This window comes from Hyalella azteca, unplaced genomic scaffold (assembly GCF_000764305.2).
Source record: "Hyalella azteca isolate HAZT.00-mixed unplaced genomic scaffold, Hazt_2.0.2 contig1557, whole genome shotgun sequence".
Taxonomy (NCBI): domain Eukaryota; kingdom Metazoa; phylum Arthropoda; class Malacostraca; order Amphipoda; family Hyalellidae; genus Hyalella; species Hyalella azteca.
The window spans coordinates 119,434-138,073 of NW_025931866.1; the positions used below are offsets into that span (position 1 = coordinate 119,434).

General features: G+C 38.7%; 2 protein-coding genes across 2 annotated transcripts; one reads left to right on the forward strand and one right to left on the reverse strand.

Moving 5' to 3' along the window:
* The first annotated feature begins 87 nt into the window (after window positions 1–87).
* On the forward strand, window positions 88–7,370 carry LOC108683176 (target of rapamycin complex subunit lst8). Its single transcript, XM_018172466.2, has 6 exons — window positions 88–503; window positions 4,599–4,816; window positions 5,157–5,307; window positions 5,681–5,883; window positions 6,069–6,211; window positions 6,363–7,370. The coding sequence occupies exons 1-6, from the start codon at window positions 390–392 to the stop codon at window positions 6,476–6,478; spliced, it is 945 nt and encodes a 314-aa protein (XP_018027955.1). The 5' UTR covers window positions 88–389; the 3' UTR covers window positions 6,479–7,370.
* On the reverse strand, window positions 7,207–17,780 carry LOC108683175 (ribosome biogenesis protein BMS1 homolog). The gene is made up of 18 exons (XM_018172465.2): window positions 17,520–17,780; window positions 17,144–17,334; window positions 16,709–16,884; window positions 16,135–16,252; window positions 15,777–15,887; window positions 15,348–15,463; window positions 14,776–15,045; window positions 14,104–14,348; window positions 13,043–13,370; window positions 12,307–12,631; window positions 11,876–12,072; window positions 11,301–11,472; window positions 10,693–10,859; window positions 10,160–10,348; window positions 9,393–9,900; window positions 8,867–9,042; window positions 8,246–8,398; window positions 7,207–7,426 (listed from the first exon to the last, which is right to left on the reverse strand). Exons 1-18 carry the CDS (start codon window positions 17,687–17,689, stop codon window positions 7,232–7,234), a joined length of 3,807 nt encoding a protein of 1,268 aa, XP_018027954.1. The 5' UTR covers window positions 17,690–17,780; the 3' UTR covers window positions 7,207–7,231.
* Window positions 17,781–18,640: the final 860 nt, after the last annotated feature.

Here is an 18,640-nt window from a genome sequence, read left to right on the forward strand (position 1 = left end):
CCAGAAAATTTTGACTTCATAAATTTTGCCGATGAACTTTGGAAGGCCTGTTCAAAATTGGTTCAAAATTCAAGAATCGGCAACAGGCTACGGGCCTATTTCTTCAGTGCCGACACTTTTATTCTATTCTAAAGCATTTTCAAAGTAGGTCGTGTTCGGCTGCGTTCCCGCTTGTGAACGGTGAAGCACCACAGAGGCACAGACCACACATCTGCCGTCTGGCGTCTGCAACAGTTCCATGGGAAATTGTACGACGAAGGCACAAGGCAGTTTCAGTAGTAATTTTGAATTGGAGGCTAGCAGTCTCCTTCCAAAGCGTGAAGGAATGGAAATTTTAGGTCTCATTTACTGACTCGCCTTTTTCGTATTTTATCGTTTAGGGCTTCGACATGGATACTAAAAATGACAGCATAATATTGGCAACGGCAAGTTATGATTTTGATATTAAAATTTGGCACGCACACAATGGAGAATGCGCAAGGACTTTTTCTCATCCGGAGAGTGTATCCTTTGTTGCAAAATGCAAACTGCTCTTTTAAGTTTTAATCTCGCATCATTCCAAATTTTGTGAAAATAATTGGTGTGCTCATTAAATGTATGTCATTATTATATATATGACAAATAATGAAATAATCCTTATATCTAGTCAGGAAGAGGAAGATGTTCAAGCTGCATGAGAATTTTTTATTTTGTTTGTTTAGTCATACATTGACAATTAGTAGTATATGTAGGTATATGAAACATTGCACACCAATTCCAAGCTGTACCTATATTAGGGCCTTCTTAAATTGAGATATTGACATTTTTTGATGATTTTCATCACTCAACACTTCAACAGTCAACACTCAACAGCAACCTTGACACAAAGGCTGGAAAAGTTGTATTTTTTTCTGAAAAATCGTGGCTCTTAATATCATATAATTTTAGTAGGTAGGGTAAACGTGGTATATTCCGACACATTAAGGACGCATCGAGAAATGAAAAAAAGCTGATATCCTCAACGCTTTCTTCGAAAGCTTGTTCACAGTTGAACCGGATGGTCCCCTCCCTGACCCCCCCGCAGCAACACTCCGAGAGGAACTGGTGGACTTTGACTTTTCAGTGGAGAAGGTCAGGAAGCTGCTTTCCGAACTCAACCCTACCAAGGCGGCGGGCCCGGATGATATCCACCCACTCATATTAGCAAAAGCAGCTGAGGTGCTAGATGCACCGCAGCACCGTCTCTCTTTGGATCTCAACATTTTCCTGCTAGATGGCCCAGACCTAGTGTTTTGGCAGTAGTTTGATGCACAAATGTTTGATGTCACTATTTCAACCATCAACAAACGCATGGAACTAAAACAAAGCTTAATATAAAGAGAAAAACTAGAGAGGTGTTGGAATTACCCATGATGTCGGAATATACCACGTTTACCATGAAATCTTGCGGCTCTAAAGTCATGTATTTTTGTTTGAAAAAATGCACCTAACGACATGTTTGCGGAGTGAAAACTGTGGTTATTGCGGTTTGCACTCCGCAAACATGTCATTTCATAAAATTTTCATGTCATTAATAATATAAAACTTCTGCAACGTTTTTCTGCAATTTTCAACATGTCATAAATTAAATAGAACTTCCGCAATACTTGACAAATGACAATCCTGCCAAAAATATCCTGCACAACATAATTAGGATAAGCACACCATATTCCGACACCTCTAGGACGTAGCAAGAAATAAATGGCTATAAATAGATCACCGTATGCGCAACTCTAGTTCTGATTGGTTTACGTCACTCTCAAAACACCACACTATGCGCCAGCAATGATGAAATGTCACAAACTGTTGCCATATTTATTTAAAAGCCTATAAAATTCGAACCTACAAAATTGCTGAATTCCAACACATGTGTGACTAAGTGCTGCATATTAAGAGACTAATTCCGACAGCGCTTCAAGATCGTAATTCTGACGCCCTGTGTTGGAATTCCGATACCCTTTGTGAGCTTTGTCAGAATACAACACAGCTCGGCATCATCACGGCACGAGCTGTGTGTAATTCCGAGCTGTGTCGGAATTAGTTTTTATGTGTCTAAAACCATCTCTTAACTTAATCATCTCTTAATTTATTTACCACTTAAAATCTGCTAATACTAGTATACTTGAAGGATTCCTAATATATTCACAGACTTATTTAGAAGTCTCAAACCATAATATTCTTTCTACACAAACAGTTTTTCACTATTTCGTAGAGCAAGGTCAACTATCAACTTTCACACGTTTTTCGATGTTCTCACTGGGTGATGTGGACTTTCGCTCTGAGGATCTTGACATTTTCTGGCCAGACCTAGTGTTTTGCGGAAATATTGCGTGCAATAGTATGACGTCACTATTTCAACCATCTACGCATGCGTGGAACTAAGACAAAGCTTAATGTAAAGGAAGAAGTTGAGAAGTGTTGAAATTTTCCATAATGTCAGAATATGGTGCATTTACAGTACAACAAGTCAAAATAAAACGTTTCCTTAAAGATTATGTAGCTGCGGTCACGTCAGAGTGGTCAGACAGCATTGTCGTGAGATCAGTTGCCACTCGACTTAAGTAAAGACAAATGTTAGTGTTGACTTTTTTTAGGGTAAAATTAGAGATTAGGGGTAACACGTGTATGGGACTTGGTAAAAGGTTTGCAGCTGCCGGCTTATAAATGGCTTTTAATGGCCAAGGTATAGAATTCATGGCTCAGAGAAATGGAATCACGACTGGCAAATCCATAAAACGACGGCTTGAAGAAGTCAGTCGCTGCTCGCCAAGTAGATATATTCCATTCCTGCTTGACCCCACATTGGCATCCAAAGGAAACCCAGTGGCCAGTGGCCCATAGAGGACATAGGTTCTAAGGAGAATATATTTTTTTTTGCCCCTCCTCAAGTTCATTGTTTAGTTTTATAAGTAGAATAGTAAGTTAGTAAATATTTTAGATGCCAGCATTATCAATTATCATACGTAAGAAATTGATCACTATCCAGTCTGTAGAGTTTACATTACACAACATAGGTCAAGGATGCTGTTATTCTGCCCAAAAGATGCCAAGGCACCATTTAAATAAACTGTGGATGCCAATGTTTGCAGCAAACAGACAGCAAGGGCTGAGGACACCAAAATTGATTGCCCATGGTCTGGAAGGTGCAGTGTGGGCGCTGGAAGTTTATTTGGGATGTACGCCAGTACCCCAGGGAAGAAATTTGCCAGTATGTTTGCAGGAAAAACAAAAGTGCATCTATGAATGATTCCTGATGATCGATGCTGATACGCATGCTTTACAATTTATTCAGCTGAAGCCCGATGACCAACAATGGCGTAAGTACTTGCACGATCGATGCGGCTGTTGCACAATGATTGACATAGATGCCTATGCTTTATGATCAATGATCAACACAAATGCATGCATTTTACAATTGATGTGGCCGATGCTCACGCTTTACGAACAATGCGGCATGATTGACATGAGCACAATGATTGACATAGATGCCCATGCTTTATGATCAATGATCAACACAGATGCATGCATTTTAGAATTGATGTGGCCAACTCTTTCACTTCACGAATGATTCAGCATGATTGACATGGATGCATGCATTTTACGATCAATGTGGCTGATGCCCAATGATTGATTTTGATGCACATGCTTTGCAAATGACGCGGCAAGATTGACACAGATGCATGCATCTTAGAATCAACGTGGCGGACTCTCTCTTTTCACGAATGATGCGGCACGATTGACATGGTTGCATGCATTTTACGATCAATGTAGCCGATGCCCAATGATTGATTTGGACACTCACGATTCGCAAACAATGCGGCATGATTGACATGGATGCACACTATTTACGATCAATATGGCGTAGAGACATAACCTGTAGTTCATTGAGCGTTGGTACGTTATTTGCCAAAAGTGTTTTCAGGAGTTATAACAATCTTCCACTTGAACAATATTCTTAATGAACAATTATTCAAATTATGAAAAAAATTAGGATTTATTAATGATTTTTATTGAATTATTTTCTCCTGTGCCTACTGGCTCAGAAATACTAGGCCAATGCTTTATACTATATGAGAAATCTATAACAAAATAATAAGAATATACAACAGATTTTGTATTGGAAATACTAAAAATTACCAACATCAGATGGAGTATTGCTGCCAGATTTGATGGGTAGATCCTGTATATAATGCATTGTATTTGGATATTTAGGGTAGAGCCCTTCATTTAAACATGTTTGGTTAAAAATAATGCCAGTTTTATTGAGGACATCTTTTGAGTTTAATCTCTCAAGCTTTCGGATAAGAGGTNGGTGTCTTCATTATTAAAATGTAACTGAGTCAAGCTCAGTTTAGTAATCATTGAATAATGTCCCACTTATGGTGTATGATTACATGTACCAGCTATATCAGTTTTGTGGTGGAAATTTATTTGACAGCCTAATCACAGAGCATATATATATATATATTAAAAAAACATGCATAAATATATATGCTAAACTAATGTTGCGCTGCATGAACAATAAGCACTCAATTTCATCACCAATTTTACAAAATAGTTTTCCTTAAAATGACTTGCAGCAAACCAATGCACTTGCCATCAGTCCAGACCGCTTCCTGTTGGGCTCTGCAGGTTACCAACATGTTCGCATGTATGACATCAATAGCAACTCCCCCAACCACCTCATCAGCTATGATGGAATTCAAAAAAATGTCACAGCACTTGGCTTCCAAGAAGATGGAAAGTGGATGTACACAGGCGGGGAAGACTGCACAGCTAAAATCTGGGATATAAGAGGGTATGTATGTTGCTTTTTCATGATATTCTAAAATTAAAAGTACAGGTATAAAGCTTATTGTTGCAGGGTTTGTTATAGTAATTTTGGTTTTTCATTCCATAAATGAACAAGTCAAAAATAAAGCTTTTGATTTGTTAATTTTCATCAGACAATGTTCATTGAACATTCTTCTTAAAGTCTTACAATAATATAAATTTTTTGAATATTTGTTGAGGATACATACAATTAATTAGTCACCTGTTTTTATATTACTTTAACATAATAAAATAAAATATTTTGATGCCTTGAGGGGACATGGTCCAGGATTGGCTTGAAGTCTTTAATTCTATTATTATTTCAGAGCACGAAGTCTGGTGGTGGCAAGAATATTCCAAATAGATTCACCAGTGTTATGTGCAACATTACATCCTAATCAAGCCCAGCTCTTCATTGGGGACCAATCAGGTATCATCCACATCTGGGATGTGAAGACCAAACACAGTGAACAGCTGGTGAGTTTACCAGACAAGCAAGTAAAATTAACAGAAAGACATTATTGCTTTAATCATGTAGGTAGTTGTTGCTAACTTCATATCCTATTTTTATTTTATATACAAGATTCTCCATTGTGACATTTCCCAGGATTGTTGTTGACCTATAAGTTTATTTATGTGGAGACATGAAAGTTGCATCCAGTAGTGCCTAATAACAATCTAGATTTTCACTTGCTTTCCTTCCAGTTTTTTTTTATTTCATGTACCTAGGTCAGTTATCATTGCTACCATCATTGCCAGGAAAAAGATATTCTGTTTTACGGAAACTCAGTAAATAGAAAAAGATGAGGAAATGAATTCATTTGCCACTTGGATGTATTTTGTGCTCTAGATTCCCGAGGTGGAAGCTTCCATCCAGCACCTAGACGTGAGCAGCGACGGCAAGATGCTTGCCGCCGTCACCAACAAAGGAAGGGCGTACGTCTGGCGGCTGGATGGCAGCTCTACTGGAGCACCTCCGAGAATTGTGCCTGTCCACAAGATAAACGTCCACTCAACATACGCTCTTAAAGTACGCTTCGCACCCGATTGCAAGTGAGTCAAGCCATTTTTGTGCACTTAGTAACAATAAATTTCCCCGCCTTGCAACTTTTTAGAATACCTAGTTGAGAGAATACACGCAAAGCCACGAGACTCAATGATCTATTTTTTTTTGGAGGCAATTCAAATGATCAATTCAGTTGAATAAAATCGTGAGTTTTTTTTTTCTTATTCTTTAGTACGATGGTGACAACATCAGCTGACTGTACGGCAAAAATATGGCGGACCGACGATTTTTCTTTAGTGACAACTCTGACTGACACGCAGCAAAAATGGGTGTGGGATGCTGCTTACTCGGGGGATTCACAATACCTTTTCACTGGTGAGTTATCGATAACATTAAATTTAATGCAAACAATCCATAAACAGTTGAAAATAAGGTTCCTTGTTTTTTCGTCATCAACTGAAGCTTATATCCCTATTTATTAATTGCTGGTGCAGCAGCAAATTTTCATCAGTTTTTCGTGTTGCAGGATCATCGGATTACGTGGCGCGGCTATGGTCAATCAAAACGTCGTCCGTGAAGCGACGGTACCAGGGGCACCGTAAAGTCATCACGGCACTTGCCTTCAAAGACCGCGTTCTGTAGCGCATCTTCCTCAGCACAACAGCGTTCCTAAGAGACGTAATATAACGAAAAGCTCCTGCGTAATAATGAAGAGAAGTTCCTGCGAATGCTAAGTCTGGTAAGACGTCTGGCTCTCATTAATTAGGAGCTTGCACTGAGAAAATATGCATATATGCTTGTGATAGTTTTAAATTACTGTGAAGACAATTACTGAATGAGCTAGTTGGTCTCTCTCTCTCATCATCACTTAATATGTGATAACGAGTCGTGAGAATGCGGTCAGTACAATGTCGAAGGACCAAAAAAATGAATTTCATTGAAATATTCGCTTCATTAGTAGAGAATTTGCGTGTAACTCCAGATTATTATCAGTTTAAAGGCTAAGTGCTTGCAGCTTTAACAGTTTTTAGAACTCGTGAATATTTCTTACTCGTACTAGGAGGGTCAGGTCACGAGACAGCAATATGCTGTGAAATGTAGTTCTAGTTATATTAATTGGTGTTGATGTCTCGCTAAGCATGTGCTTGATGACGACTGTTCATCATGTACAAGGATTTAAACCTCAAAATAAATGCTGTATAAATATCCTATTGTTATAGATTTGTAATAAAAAATGTTCGAGATCTAAAACTATGTTCTAATTTGCCTAATGCACACAAGAACTTTTTCTCTGCTAAAAAATACACGTTGCAGCACCGTATGCTTCATCGTGCTCGCAAAAATGTTCTATTGGAACGAAAACCACCAAATCTCGCAATAAATTTATTTGAATTTTCATGGTTTCTTGGGGTGCTTGAGGCTGTATTTCTTGCACGCGGCTGTTTTCTGTTTCTTCTCCCTGTTTGCTCTGAACATGTCCTGTTCTTTCTTCTTCTTGAGGAACTTTGTTTTCTTGGCCTTCATGGCGATCTTGCTTTGCTTTTTCTTCTCCTCCAGCAATTCCCGGTACCGGTTCATGAAGCGGTCCATCTGAGGGTAGGCGTCACGTGTTAAACACTAAAAAATATTATTGATTCACCGGTTGTGTACGTCATCGCGACGTACACAATTGTACGTCATCGCGACGTACAATTGTCCCCCCATATTGTACGTCATCGCGAACTTTTAGTGAAATAGTTGATGCTTCAACGGCTTTACAAACTTTCAAACCTCTGCATATGGATACATTAACCGTTCCCGATGCTATACTGATATGTAAGCATTTTCACTATAGCTACCTTCTTGCAGAGATAAATATGATTACTCGAAATGTAAAGAATGGGCGTAATAGGTGAATACCAGAATAATGAAAGAGTTGCAAGCGTACTACAAGGTGACCAGTGGACGCGTTATGATGCATAACTACAGAATATTAAGCAAAATTCTATCCGCGATTGATGATGGCATTACTACGATAAAATGTTTGTAAAATGACACCTGAGCTCGAGACTAAAAATATCACACGAACAATGCTATCGAATTTCGAGGCTATGAATGAAAAATTGATTCAGGTCCTTGTGAGTGCACGAATTACAGTGAAATTAGTCAGCACTTTTCTTGGATGATACTCGTGAACGCAAGTAGGATGATGAAGGCCGAGAACAATGATAAGCAACCGTTTTCAAAACAAAGGAAATGATTAATTAATTCATCGCTGGCAAATAATAGACCTTGTGCGATTTATGAATACAAGTGGATTTTTATTACAAAATTAACAAGAGTAACATGCTTGTTACGACACGACAAATTCAGTGACGAAGAGAAAGTTACGGGATGCAGAAATGTAAGGCAGTGGGTTGCAGATCTCACCTTCTCCTCGTGCGGGTCCTTGACGACGAGCACGCGCTCCTCCTCCGCGACGGCGGTCTGGTGCTTTGGTTTGTATTTGTACGGCAGGGCTGCCTGCAGCGACCGCGGTACCTTCATCGGCTGCGGCACGTACGTTCGTCGCCGTGTGATCTCCTGAACAATTCAAACATGTTTCAAGCAACATGAAATTTAGATAATATGAGAAGTTTTGCCTTTGTAATGGGATAATTTCAAAATAGAGCAACTCCATCGTTATTGGCCCATAAGACATATCAATATAATTTCCTCTATCATGCTAAGTGAAAGCAATCCCCATGATGACACTCGTGGTTTACTTGCGTAAACGCCGTGTTGGATTGAATCACTATACGGAAACAACTCTATAACATTTCCAAATTTTATAACAGAAGGGCGGAACAAGTGGTCACAGACTAACAGATGGAACGCCGGAGCTTGCATTTGTTTCACGAGGGAATTTTTATTGGAGATGGAATTAAAAAAAAAAATACTTTTCCACCACAAGAAGCGCCAATACTATGAATAATTATGACTGGTAAATCATTTCAAAACTATTGATCTGACGTCAAAGCTCAGTGGCTGTATTTAAATAATTGGTCTCACCGTGTACAGAGAGTCTTTGTTGGGTTCATTCCTGATGTTCTTCTCCTTTTTAACTTGAGCAACCGTCTTCATTCCCTGCCAGTGTGCTTTCTGCTCCGGCGTCAACAGCAGGGAGCGCACATACGAACAATACTTGGCAACCTCAACGTTAGTCCAAGTCTTCAATAGGACAACGTCTGCAAACAACAAGAGTAGATCAGAGCGAGCCGTTAACACTAATGTCAGTCTCACAATTCCACAACTTCGAGTCATGACAATTAATTGTCACATTATCGACAGGAACAGAAGTTCTGTCAGTAATTTAACAGGACTCCTATTGTTGATCACTCGAATTTTGAACATGAATTAGACTAATTTGTAATAACAGTGCTCATACTAATAGCATGATTGCACTTTGTTCTAAGATGAAAACCACAGTTAAGGAATCATTCTAATTGTTTTCAAGTAATAGACAAATTAAGTCAACCTAAAGCAAAAAACTGGCAATGGCAACAAGTGCTAAATTAATTTCAAGTCTTGAACTCACCGCTCATTTTTATGGTGTCTTCAAATTTGGCCCTAAAATCGCCCTTCAGACCATTGCTAGCCTTAACGAGACCCCTGATGCCAGACTGAGTTTGTATCTTGGCGCCCAAAAATGCCGCTACCTCGGTTTCTGAATGGAACATATTTGTGATGTAAGCAGTTTTCTTTGTTACGCTTCTGGGGTGACCAAGCAGCTTCAACTTCTTCACCATCGTAGTGCTTTTATCATTGTCCAGCAAGACGCCGTTGGCGGCAATGCGGAAGTTCCTCACGCGGTCAGACACGCTCTGGAAAGCAACAAACCCCGTACCGACGGGCGAAGCGGGGCCCCAAAACAGGCCTTCAACGTGTAAATATTTCTTGGCATACTTCAGAGACCGAAGTTTGAGATCGTCTTCACGTTTGCCATAATACATCATCGTCTGGAGACGTCGCCATCCCACCGAGAGGATGAGGGGGTCGCGGTTCTTCAAGATCTTGGGGTACCAACGATGAACTTTCATTCGCACCTTATGAAAACAATAGCTGTTAGGGGTCTGTTAGTTGCAAGGGATCAGAATACACATTAGCAGGTCTCGGTAGCAAGAAAACAAGTTTTTCTTGCAGTTATTAATTCACAATCTCGAGCACGTAGGAAAGAAAATTACAGCTTTCCAACAATACAGAATATGAATTCGCACCAATTAAAGTAAGGGCAAAAATTTAACAATCGTTAGCAGTCACAGATGTCCAGCAATATCTATTCATTGTTAGAAGAGTGTTACTCACTCGGTTGTAAACATTCATGCTCTCCTCCTCCTTGAGTCCTCCCACGATCAGAGGGTATGTGGGGTCAAAGTTGATGACGAATTCGCATGGCAGGCTCTTGAAGCGCAGCCTTACATACATGCCCGCTCTGAAGCCTTCATACTGCACTCGCACCTCATCGCTCAGACTCTCGAACTCGGTCCGGTTTAACTGTGAATTAGTTCATTTATTGATTATTCGGAAATGGCCAGGAGTTTTCTTTTCAAAAATTATTTATTTATTTATACCAGAAAAGTTGAGGGAATGAACGATTCATAGCTAAATTGGAAGTCATTAATAGGTGAAAATCGGAGTAAAAAACTAGTAGCATGATGAATTAGGTAAAATAATAATTTATATACAAACATGAATAAAAACAAACTGACATCAGGCATTATAAACAAACAAGTATTTTTATGTGTATAGAAGATTACTGTCTCCAGTAGTATGGGAAAGCACTAAGTCCCCATCTCGTCATTTTGAAGAACCAATATGTTGATTGGAAGTTGACTTACTTCAGCCTGCTGAGCCATGTCTGCCTTCCAGCTATCAAAATAGTCTGTATTTGAGTCCATTTCATTTTCCAGAAGCCTAGCCTTGATTTTTTTCTTCTTTTCTATTATTCTTTGCTTGCGACTATTTTCTGATTTGTTGGTTGTTGCTGCAGCAAATTCATCCGCAGCTGAAACACATACAATTCACTCAATGACTACAAACCAGGAAACCTTGGCCAAAACAATAGTGCGCAAATAATAGTAACGAAAACACCTAACTGGTATTACAAGGATTTGTAAAATCTATTTTATCGATGCCAAATCAAGAAATCGAGATCAATGTTCTAGAATTTATTTTATTTAAAAGAGTTTCTGAGGAATATACTCCGTAAATAAAATCATTGTGTGGGGAAATATTGTGAATTGCACGATAGTGAATAATTTATTTAGAGCTAAAAATACACACACACATCAAAATTAACAATTTAATTTTTTCATCATTTCATTTGTTAAGAAATTTGTAAGAAAATAATTAGAAATTTCCTTCAGATATGAACATTTAGTTAAGTTCATGGCAAGCACTGGGCTTGGTCGTAGAAATTTTCAAATTCTTATGAAATTGCCCTTACCAGAATCTTTCTTGTCGGTCTCGTCATCATCCTCCCCTTGGAACTTGGTGCCAGTCTCCAGATCTTCAAAGTCTCCATAGAGGTCGCCCTGGTCAAGCTTCAGCAACGTTTGGGCGTCTTCACTGTCCTTCCACTTGCCAGTTACGAAGCAATCTTTTATACTATCTTTTTCCTGAAAAAAAAATGTTCTGTCAGCAATGCGAACATGGTAATACAACAAGCATGTTCTGCCTGCTCATCAAATTACATATTTACATATCATCAACTTTTCATGTAAAGCTGCATGCTTGTGAAAATCGTCTCCAAGTTCCGAGCAAACGGGATTTCAAATTTTAGCAACAATTCACCAAGGAGGAGGATTTCAAATTAACCAACAATTTTTCCTTTAGCCAACAATTCTCAATAGGAGAATTGGTGATAATACTGCCGACAACGACAGGGTATTAATAAGAATAAATACCCAGTGGCAACAGAATAATACAAAAAAAAACTTACAATATTCTTCTACAGTGAACTCGTCACGTCAATATTGGAAAAGAAAAAGAAACTTGAGGAACCGTTAGAGAGGAACTTACGGCGCTGTAGTCGTCCTTCCACTCCCTCAGGACATTGCCATACTTGCGACAGCTGCTATCGCGCTCGTCATAGATCGTCTTGACTACTTCGACCCGCTGCAGGAATCCGTCATCATCGTCCTCGTCAGCCACTGGCACCCTAGGCTTGTCCCCTTGTCCGCCGTAGATCTCTTCCTCCCCGTACCCACGAACCAATTCTGTGAGACATGGAGGAGTGGTTCATGAATGGACATACGCAATATGGAGAAATAAACTACATAATTAGCTTGAAAATTGATCGGGATTTCTAACTAAAAGAACAAATTCCTGAGATCATAATTATAAGAAAACGTTTTCAAATTTTTGGAAAGCCATAATCTAAAGAAAGCAAACAATTCATGGCAACTAACAAGTAAATCAACAATAAACAACCTGGATGGAATGCGTCATACCATCGCCATACACAGCAGCATCCACAGTGAGAGGATCGCTCTGATGCTCGAAGTAATTCTGACGAGCTTCTTCGAACATGAGGCGTTGGTATTCATCATCGCCATCATTCTCTTCATCTCCCTCATCTTCATCGTCTGGATCTGCTGTGCCAGAGGTGCCTACGTCGCCGCTGGCATAGCCAACGTCATCAGTTCCTGACGAGGTTTGGCCCTCCTCATCCTCCTCGAGCGACTGCAGGACGCTCTGGATCTTAGAGAATGCGTCCGTGCCCTCCAGTTTGGGCTTCTTCTTGCTGGTCACATTTGTGTTGATGACACCCGAATCCTTAGAACACAAATAATACAACTAATCACTTCAATTCAACCAAAGAGTTATTATGTTAATTGTAATAAACTTGGTACAATATAAAACTTTTCTTCTTCAACATTTACTGGAAAGACGTGAGTGGCGATTTATGAATGGAATACCGTCATAATCAAGGCGTTATAGATATTATTAACAAGTATTTAGAAACCACCAAATGTAATCAAATATTTCAATGTAAGAGTATATACCACAGTTGACCTTTCAAACAGATAGTTATTATCATTCTACGAAACAAGGTTGACACTATGAGACACGTAACAGGATGCGGTCAAGCATATAACTCTTTTCCGGTTTGAACCGTTCACATAATATAATTTAAGTCTTCATGACCTGAAGTTTATAATGAGCTGCCCAACAAAAAAAACTTACATGCGCCTTTCTTTTCTTGGGAAGAACTTCCGTATCTGATTCATCATCCGACTTTACTTCATCATTTTCATCGTTATCCATATCTTCTTGTTCATCACCATCAGACTCGATTTCTTTGTCATCTTGATCACCCTCTTCGCTGTCGTCGTCAATAGAGTCGTTCTCATCACTGGAGTTGTCATCATCGCCCCCAGCAGGAGCTGGGCCGCGCCCCGCATCAGCCATGCCGCCGCTGGTGCGGTACTCCTCGTTCTCAGGTATTAGCGCACGCCTTCGCACTCGGCCGGTCTGGTCCACGACGCTCTCGAAGCTCGGGAGCCCTCCAGCACTGTACACATAGGCCATTCGTAATTGATAATCACAAATTAAACGCCCGTATTTCTACATTGAATCACTATCAGGCGTTAAATAAATTTGCACTTTTAATTCTTGAAAAATATACGTCCAAGAAGATATATTAACCCACAATTAATAACAACCAGAAGCAAAAACACAAGCACTAATTCTAAGTTAAAAGTGAAATTCAAGCGTGAGGTAAAGGTAATTGTGATCCGCCACTTTAATTTTGTTAGGGGTATCACAAATCGGCACCTCGTGAAAAAATAATCTAATTCTCCGCTCACATCATGCAAGGTCGATTGTAGATGCGCTGATGTTCAGAAGACGTCTTCAGTTAATTTGTGAACCTACGCACTGTTTAGGTTGCCTTCAAATTATAATACCTACAGAGAAAAAATACTACTTCTAAGTACTAATTAAAACAACATTTTCGAACACGAGCATCTAAATGACGCGGATAAATGTATGTCATCACATTATAGACCCTTCACCTGTGTAAGCTCTAAAAAGACATCAATGTTATTAGACATCTTTCGCACCAAAAATGATTGCAATCCCCCACCACAGTCATCTAGCAAATGTAAATGATTTTCGCATTTTCATGACCCCATATGAATACTTTATCATGATCAAGTATGATCATAATCTTTCATGAATCGATTTCTACATATTCACGTAGCTTTGTACAATCAATGACATGACATGATGCAAGATCTACCCACCCAGGGTTGTTGTATCGAGGCTCGGGTCTCTGAGAGATGATGTGCTCGCCGCCTGCGAAGAGCTGAACGCGACGTGTGCCGTCAGCGGCGCTCGCTGACAAGCGCTGCAGTCTGCTCATGAGCTGCACTGCTCCTTCGTTATCGTCGTCTTCTGCTTCCTCGTCGTTATCGCTGTCCTCATCAGCGTTGCCCTCGTCATGGTCATCATCTTCATCGTCTTGATCGGCACGAGCCTCCACACTTTTCTGTTGAATACACAAACACACAATGTATTTGTTGGCGGTATTCAAAATATGAACGTTCACGAGCACGAGATGCAGATTAATATAATAATGCCAGGATATTCATCGGAAAATTGAATGCTTCGAATTTTGCGGATATGCAGTCATCCTACAGTGAGGCAGCAAAATATAAGCAAAAAAATAAATAATAGAAGATTTGAACTGAACTTTTTTGCCAATATTTTCCAGTTGGCACCGATTTACACAACCAGCCAGTTGGTTTTAATTAGACAGCATTTGAGTGAGCTTCTAAACATCTAGTGAGATAAAAGAAGATTATAACAATAATAAATGTAGGAAAAGCTAAGATGAACAGAATGTATAATGGAAGATTCATTGAAGATAAGCTAAAATATACAACTAGAGCAACAACAAGTGTAATGATACTAACAGTCACACCAGACTGCACAAACTGCTGCTGCAATAGCTTCTTCTCTTTCTCCTGCTGCTCCTTGATGTAGCGGCCGTGTTGCGAGCCACCCAGGTCAATATAGACGGCGTCCTTGTCATACACGACGCCCCCCACGCCTGAGAAGGGCGCATACAGTAGGTGCTCCTCGGAGGTGAGCGATCGTTTCTTCTCGTGCGACGGCAGGGGGCAAGGATCGGGCAGAAACTGGATGCTGTCCAACACGAAGTCCCCACAACCTGGTATGTGCACCTGGCAAATTTCCGAGACTAATAATAAATCTTTTAAATACTGCCAACATTGGAACTTTCAATTCAAATTACCCTGAAAATCTGGGTATAACTATCAGTAAAATACAGGAAACCTCAAGAATGGTAGCGTTATAATGTATAATTGATGAAAAAATGTTCATTTGTTAATTGCAAAGGAAAACATAAGAGAAATATACAATTAAAGTTAAGAGAAAAACTTACTAGTAAAAGGAATTAAAAGCCAGAGAGAGTAAAATTTCTGCAAAGAATAATTAAATTGCAAACGGAAACTATGAACTTTACTTTTTGCTGGCCGGGCTTGAGAGTGGCGCCCCTGACGTAACCATAGAGCACCACATCTCTGTCACACTTGGTATTTCTTAAAGCTTCAGCATCAGTGAGGTCTTCCCATCGGTCAACTGCACAAGTGAATGATGCAAATAGAAACATTCAGATGCAAGGAAGTGCAATGACTCTTTCTTTGACAAGGAAGAGTAATTTCACTAATTTGAATGATTCATTTCTCTAGAAGAAACCATCATAGCACTTCAGAAAAATTTTAAAATACAAATAATTTATTTTCTTGTATCTAATCATTAATACCGTACACTTAGGCATTCAATCGACAGCTGATGATATGAATTATGAATAAATTGTCACTTTATCAACAATATTTATTTCTTTATATTGAAAAATCTTCACACATCTTGGAGATAAATAAGGTCTGCTCACCAACAACATATGGATGAGAAGATCGAAATGTTAATGGTCGAAATTTGCTCACAGCAATGAAGCGGCTTAAATTTTTGACTTCATGAAGCATATACTCATCACGGATCATACCTGAAAAAAATAATAATAATGTACCGTAGGTGAGGACAAATCACATACCGTACTTTAAATTCATTAATTACCGTTTATTCACCTTGCAATCATGCTTATTCTACTCTAACAAAAATATAATTTAAAAATTTCAAATGAGGTTATTGTGAAGAAATTATTAGCTATAATTTTCCTATAAATTTATCCATCTTATCAATCTTATAACCACAGCAGGAACAAACTACACATATTTGACTGAGCTACTCACCAGTCAAGTAGAATAGTTTTGCTCCAGGATAAAGTTCAACCTGGAAACGTTGCTTTAAGGCCTTCTTCTGTTTCTTGAGAGACTTGTTATCTTTCATGACATCAATGTGATTAAGGACCTGAGATATAAAATAATTCTCAAATGAAAAGAACAGAAATAAAAATAATTTTAATTTAATAAAATATACTAGAGCCTATAATTACATTCTTCAAATTTTAGATCAAATTGACAAAGTAAGAAGCATCTCCTACATGGAAGTGTAGGCAAACATAAAAGAAAGTTGCAGATAATGCCCACAAATGAAATTAGAAAGCTGAGTGAAGTTGTGCTAGAAGATAACATTGCTGTCATACTTTAATTCATATTCTAGACATTGAAACATCAGAAGATCTTTGAAGCCTAATTAAAGGAAATTAAATTCTTACAGCTTAGTGTCACACACCAGGCATCTGATGTTAAAATAATGTTAACTAAACATAATTGCAAGAAAAAAGCTTATTATAAATCTAATTCAAGTGTCATTCATAAGTTGGATAGAATAACATATGCTTTTAGTTGAACAGTGACTACTCACCCCCATAATTTTTGGAGTGCCATGAGCTCGACAAATCTCCAGGAATTCAAAGACTTCCATTTCGATACCAAAAGTGATGTCAATTAGCATCAAGACCAGGTCTGCCACTTTAGCAATGTCAATCATACAATTAAGATCGTTGTTCACTTCAAAAAATGTCACTCTTCTCTTCTTGCCTGGAAAAATAAAGCAATTCATCAGATAAAAATGAAACTATACTTCCTGATCATATCAAGCCATTCTTTTCAATGAGAGTGAACTGAGAACAAAAATAGGGTATATATACATATTTTATTTAGGGATTTGTCCAACTTACAATGATATTTAATGAGGTGACATTGAATTAAAGGTCAGTTTCATGTTGATAATACATGAGGGGAATAAGTGCTAACACTGACAGCGTCTTGATGGTGGATTCAATGGTATTTCACTCACCAGACACAACAGTGACAGGGCCAGCAATAGATGTGAGCCTCTGTTTACTGTAGATCCGAATCAAGGAGCGCATCAGAGTACTCTTCCCAGAACATGGACCACCAACAATTGCAATAAATACAGGTGGAGGCTCTAGAGGAGTTCTGTCTACCACTGGGATGTGATGTTTCTTGTGCTGCAAATTCTGCTTCCTATACAATAAAATAAAAAATGTATTAGACACAAAATTAAGCCTCAGGAAAATAAGAATATTGGGAAAAAGTCAACAACTCATTTTATTTCAGGACTCCACTTCCTAACAGAGAATATTTATGATCCATAACTAAATAAAGATTTATATAAGCAAACAAGGTCATTTCAAAAAAAACTATCTTACCTTAGAAAATTATTTCTTGCATTTACAGCTGATTTGAAAGTAAATGCCTTGGGATTGCGCTGTTTGTCTGTGTATTCTTGAATATGCTTATTCTTTTCAGCTTTTTTGTCAGCACTGCGGCCAGCATGCCTTTTATTGTGGGCTTTCTTCTTATCAAATTCCTCATCCATGTTGCTTGTCCAGTATAGATACAATTAATTTCTAAAGACCTGTCAGAAGGTGCAGCAGATTCCTTTAGTATCTGACAATGAAAATTTGAACACATATATATTAAATATTTTTTACTCTTGGCAGCAACATGGGGGTCATAAGAAAATTTTGAGCCTTATAATAAAACATAGTAAAGTAGACACAATGGAAGGAGTATGAAATAATTTTGGTATTTAGTGGCTTGATCATGCACTTTGGTCAACAATTAGATAGGAGCTAATTCATCTAGAGGGAATCTTATGGCTCTAAAAATGTCAGGAAAGCTCTAGTTGAAGCAATAAAAGTAGATACAAGTATAGTTGATACCTGATTCACAGAATTCTTTTGCCAGGCATCTACCATTTGAGCCCTGAATGAGCTTTCATGTCATTTGCAGAACAGCAAGATGCCCACCAGATGGATTACCTCTTATAATTCTTGACATAAATTCATGATTGAGCTGAAAGTTTAGAAAAAATTTCCCTTTAAAACCATGAGATTTTGGTAACAAGTGGGAAAATTCCAATCCTATGTTGGAGCAGATTAATCATGTCTAGCTTGGGAATTTCAATGAGAAGATTGTATTTCTGAGCCCAAAATGAAAATGCAGCCAATTATGTGAAAAATGATAGAAGCAATGTTACATCACGTTCCATTTTATACCGGTTCATACCTCGCAATACCAGTATTGTAACAGATGATAGTTGGAGCAGATTTTGAGGCTTTTAAGTAGCTGCAGGCAAGCAACACCCATGCTGGACCCAGATGTATGCAGGCCAGTGTGTACACCAAGAACATAATTATATACAGCTCCTTGCAGGCAGGAATTCTAGGATAGTGCATAAAGCTTCTGTCATCTTTAGACAGATGCATGTCCACCTCCAGACTGTGATTTATTATGATGTCATCCACTCCAGACTGTGATTGGTTGG

Excerpts from the sequence above, each read along its gene's own strand:
- LOC108683176 (XM_018172466.2), top strand. The coding sequence starts at position 390 with ATGGATACTAAAAATGACAGCATAATATTGGCAACGGCAAGTTATGAT. Across the intron at positions 504-4,598 it reads CTTTTTCTCATCCGGAGAGT|CAAACCAATGCACTTGCCAT; the intron begins GTATCCTTTGTT and ends AATGACTTGCAG. Across the intron at positions 5,884-6,068 it reads CGCTTCGCACCCGATTGCAA|TACGATGGTGACAACATCAG; the intron begins GTGAGTCAAGCC and ends CTTATTCTTTAG.
- LOC108683175 (XM_018172465.2), bottom strand. The coding sequence starts at position 17,689 with ATGGATGAGGAATTTGATAAGAAGAAAGCCCACAATAAAAGGCATGCT. Across the intron at positions 17,335-17,519 it reads GCAAGAAATAATTTTCTAAG|GAAGCAGAATTTGCAGCACA; the intron begins GTAAGATAGTTT and ends TTTATTGTATAG. Across the intron at positions 9,901-10,159 it reads GCATGAATGTTTACAACCGA|GTGCGAATGAAAGTTCATCG; the intron begins GTGAGTAACACT and ends TGTTTTCATAAG.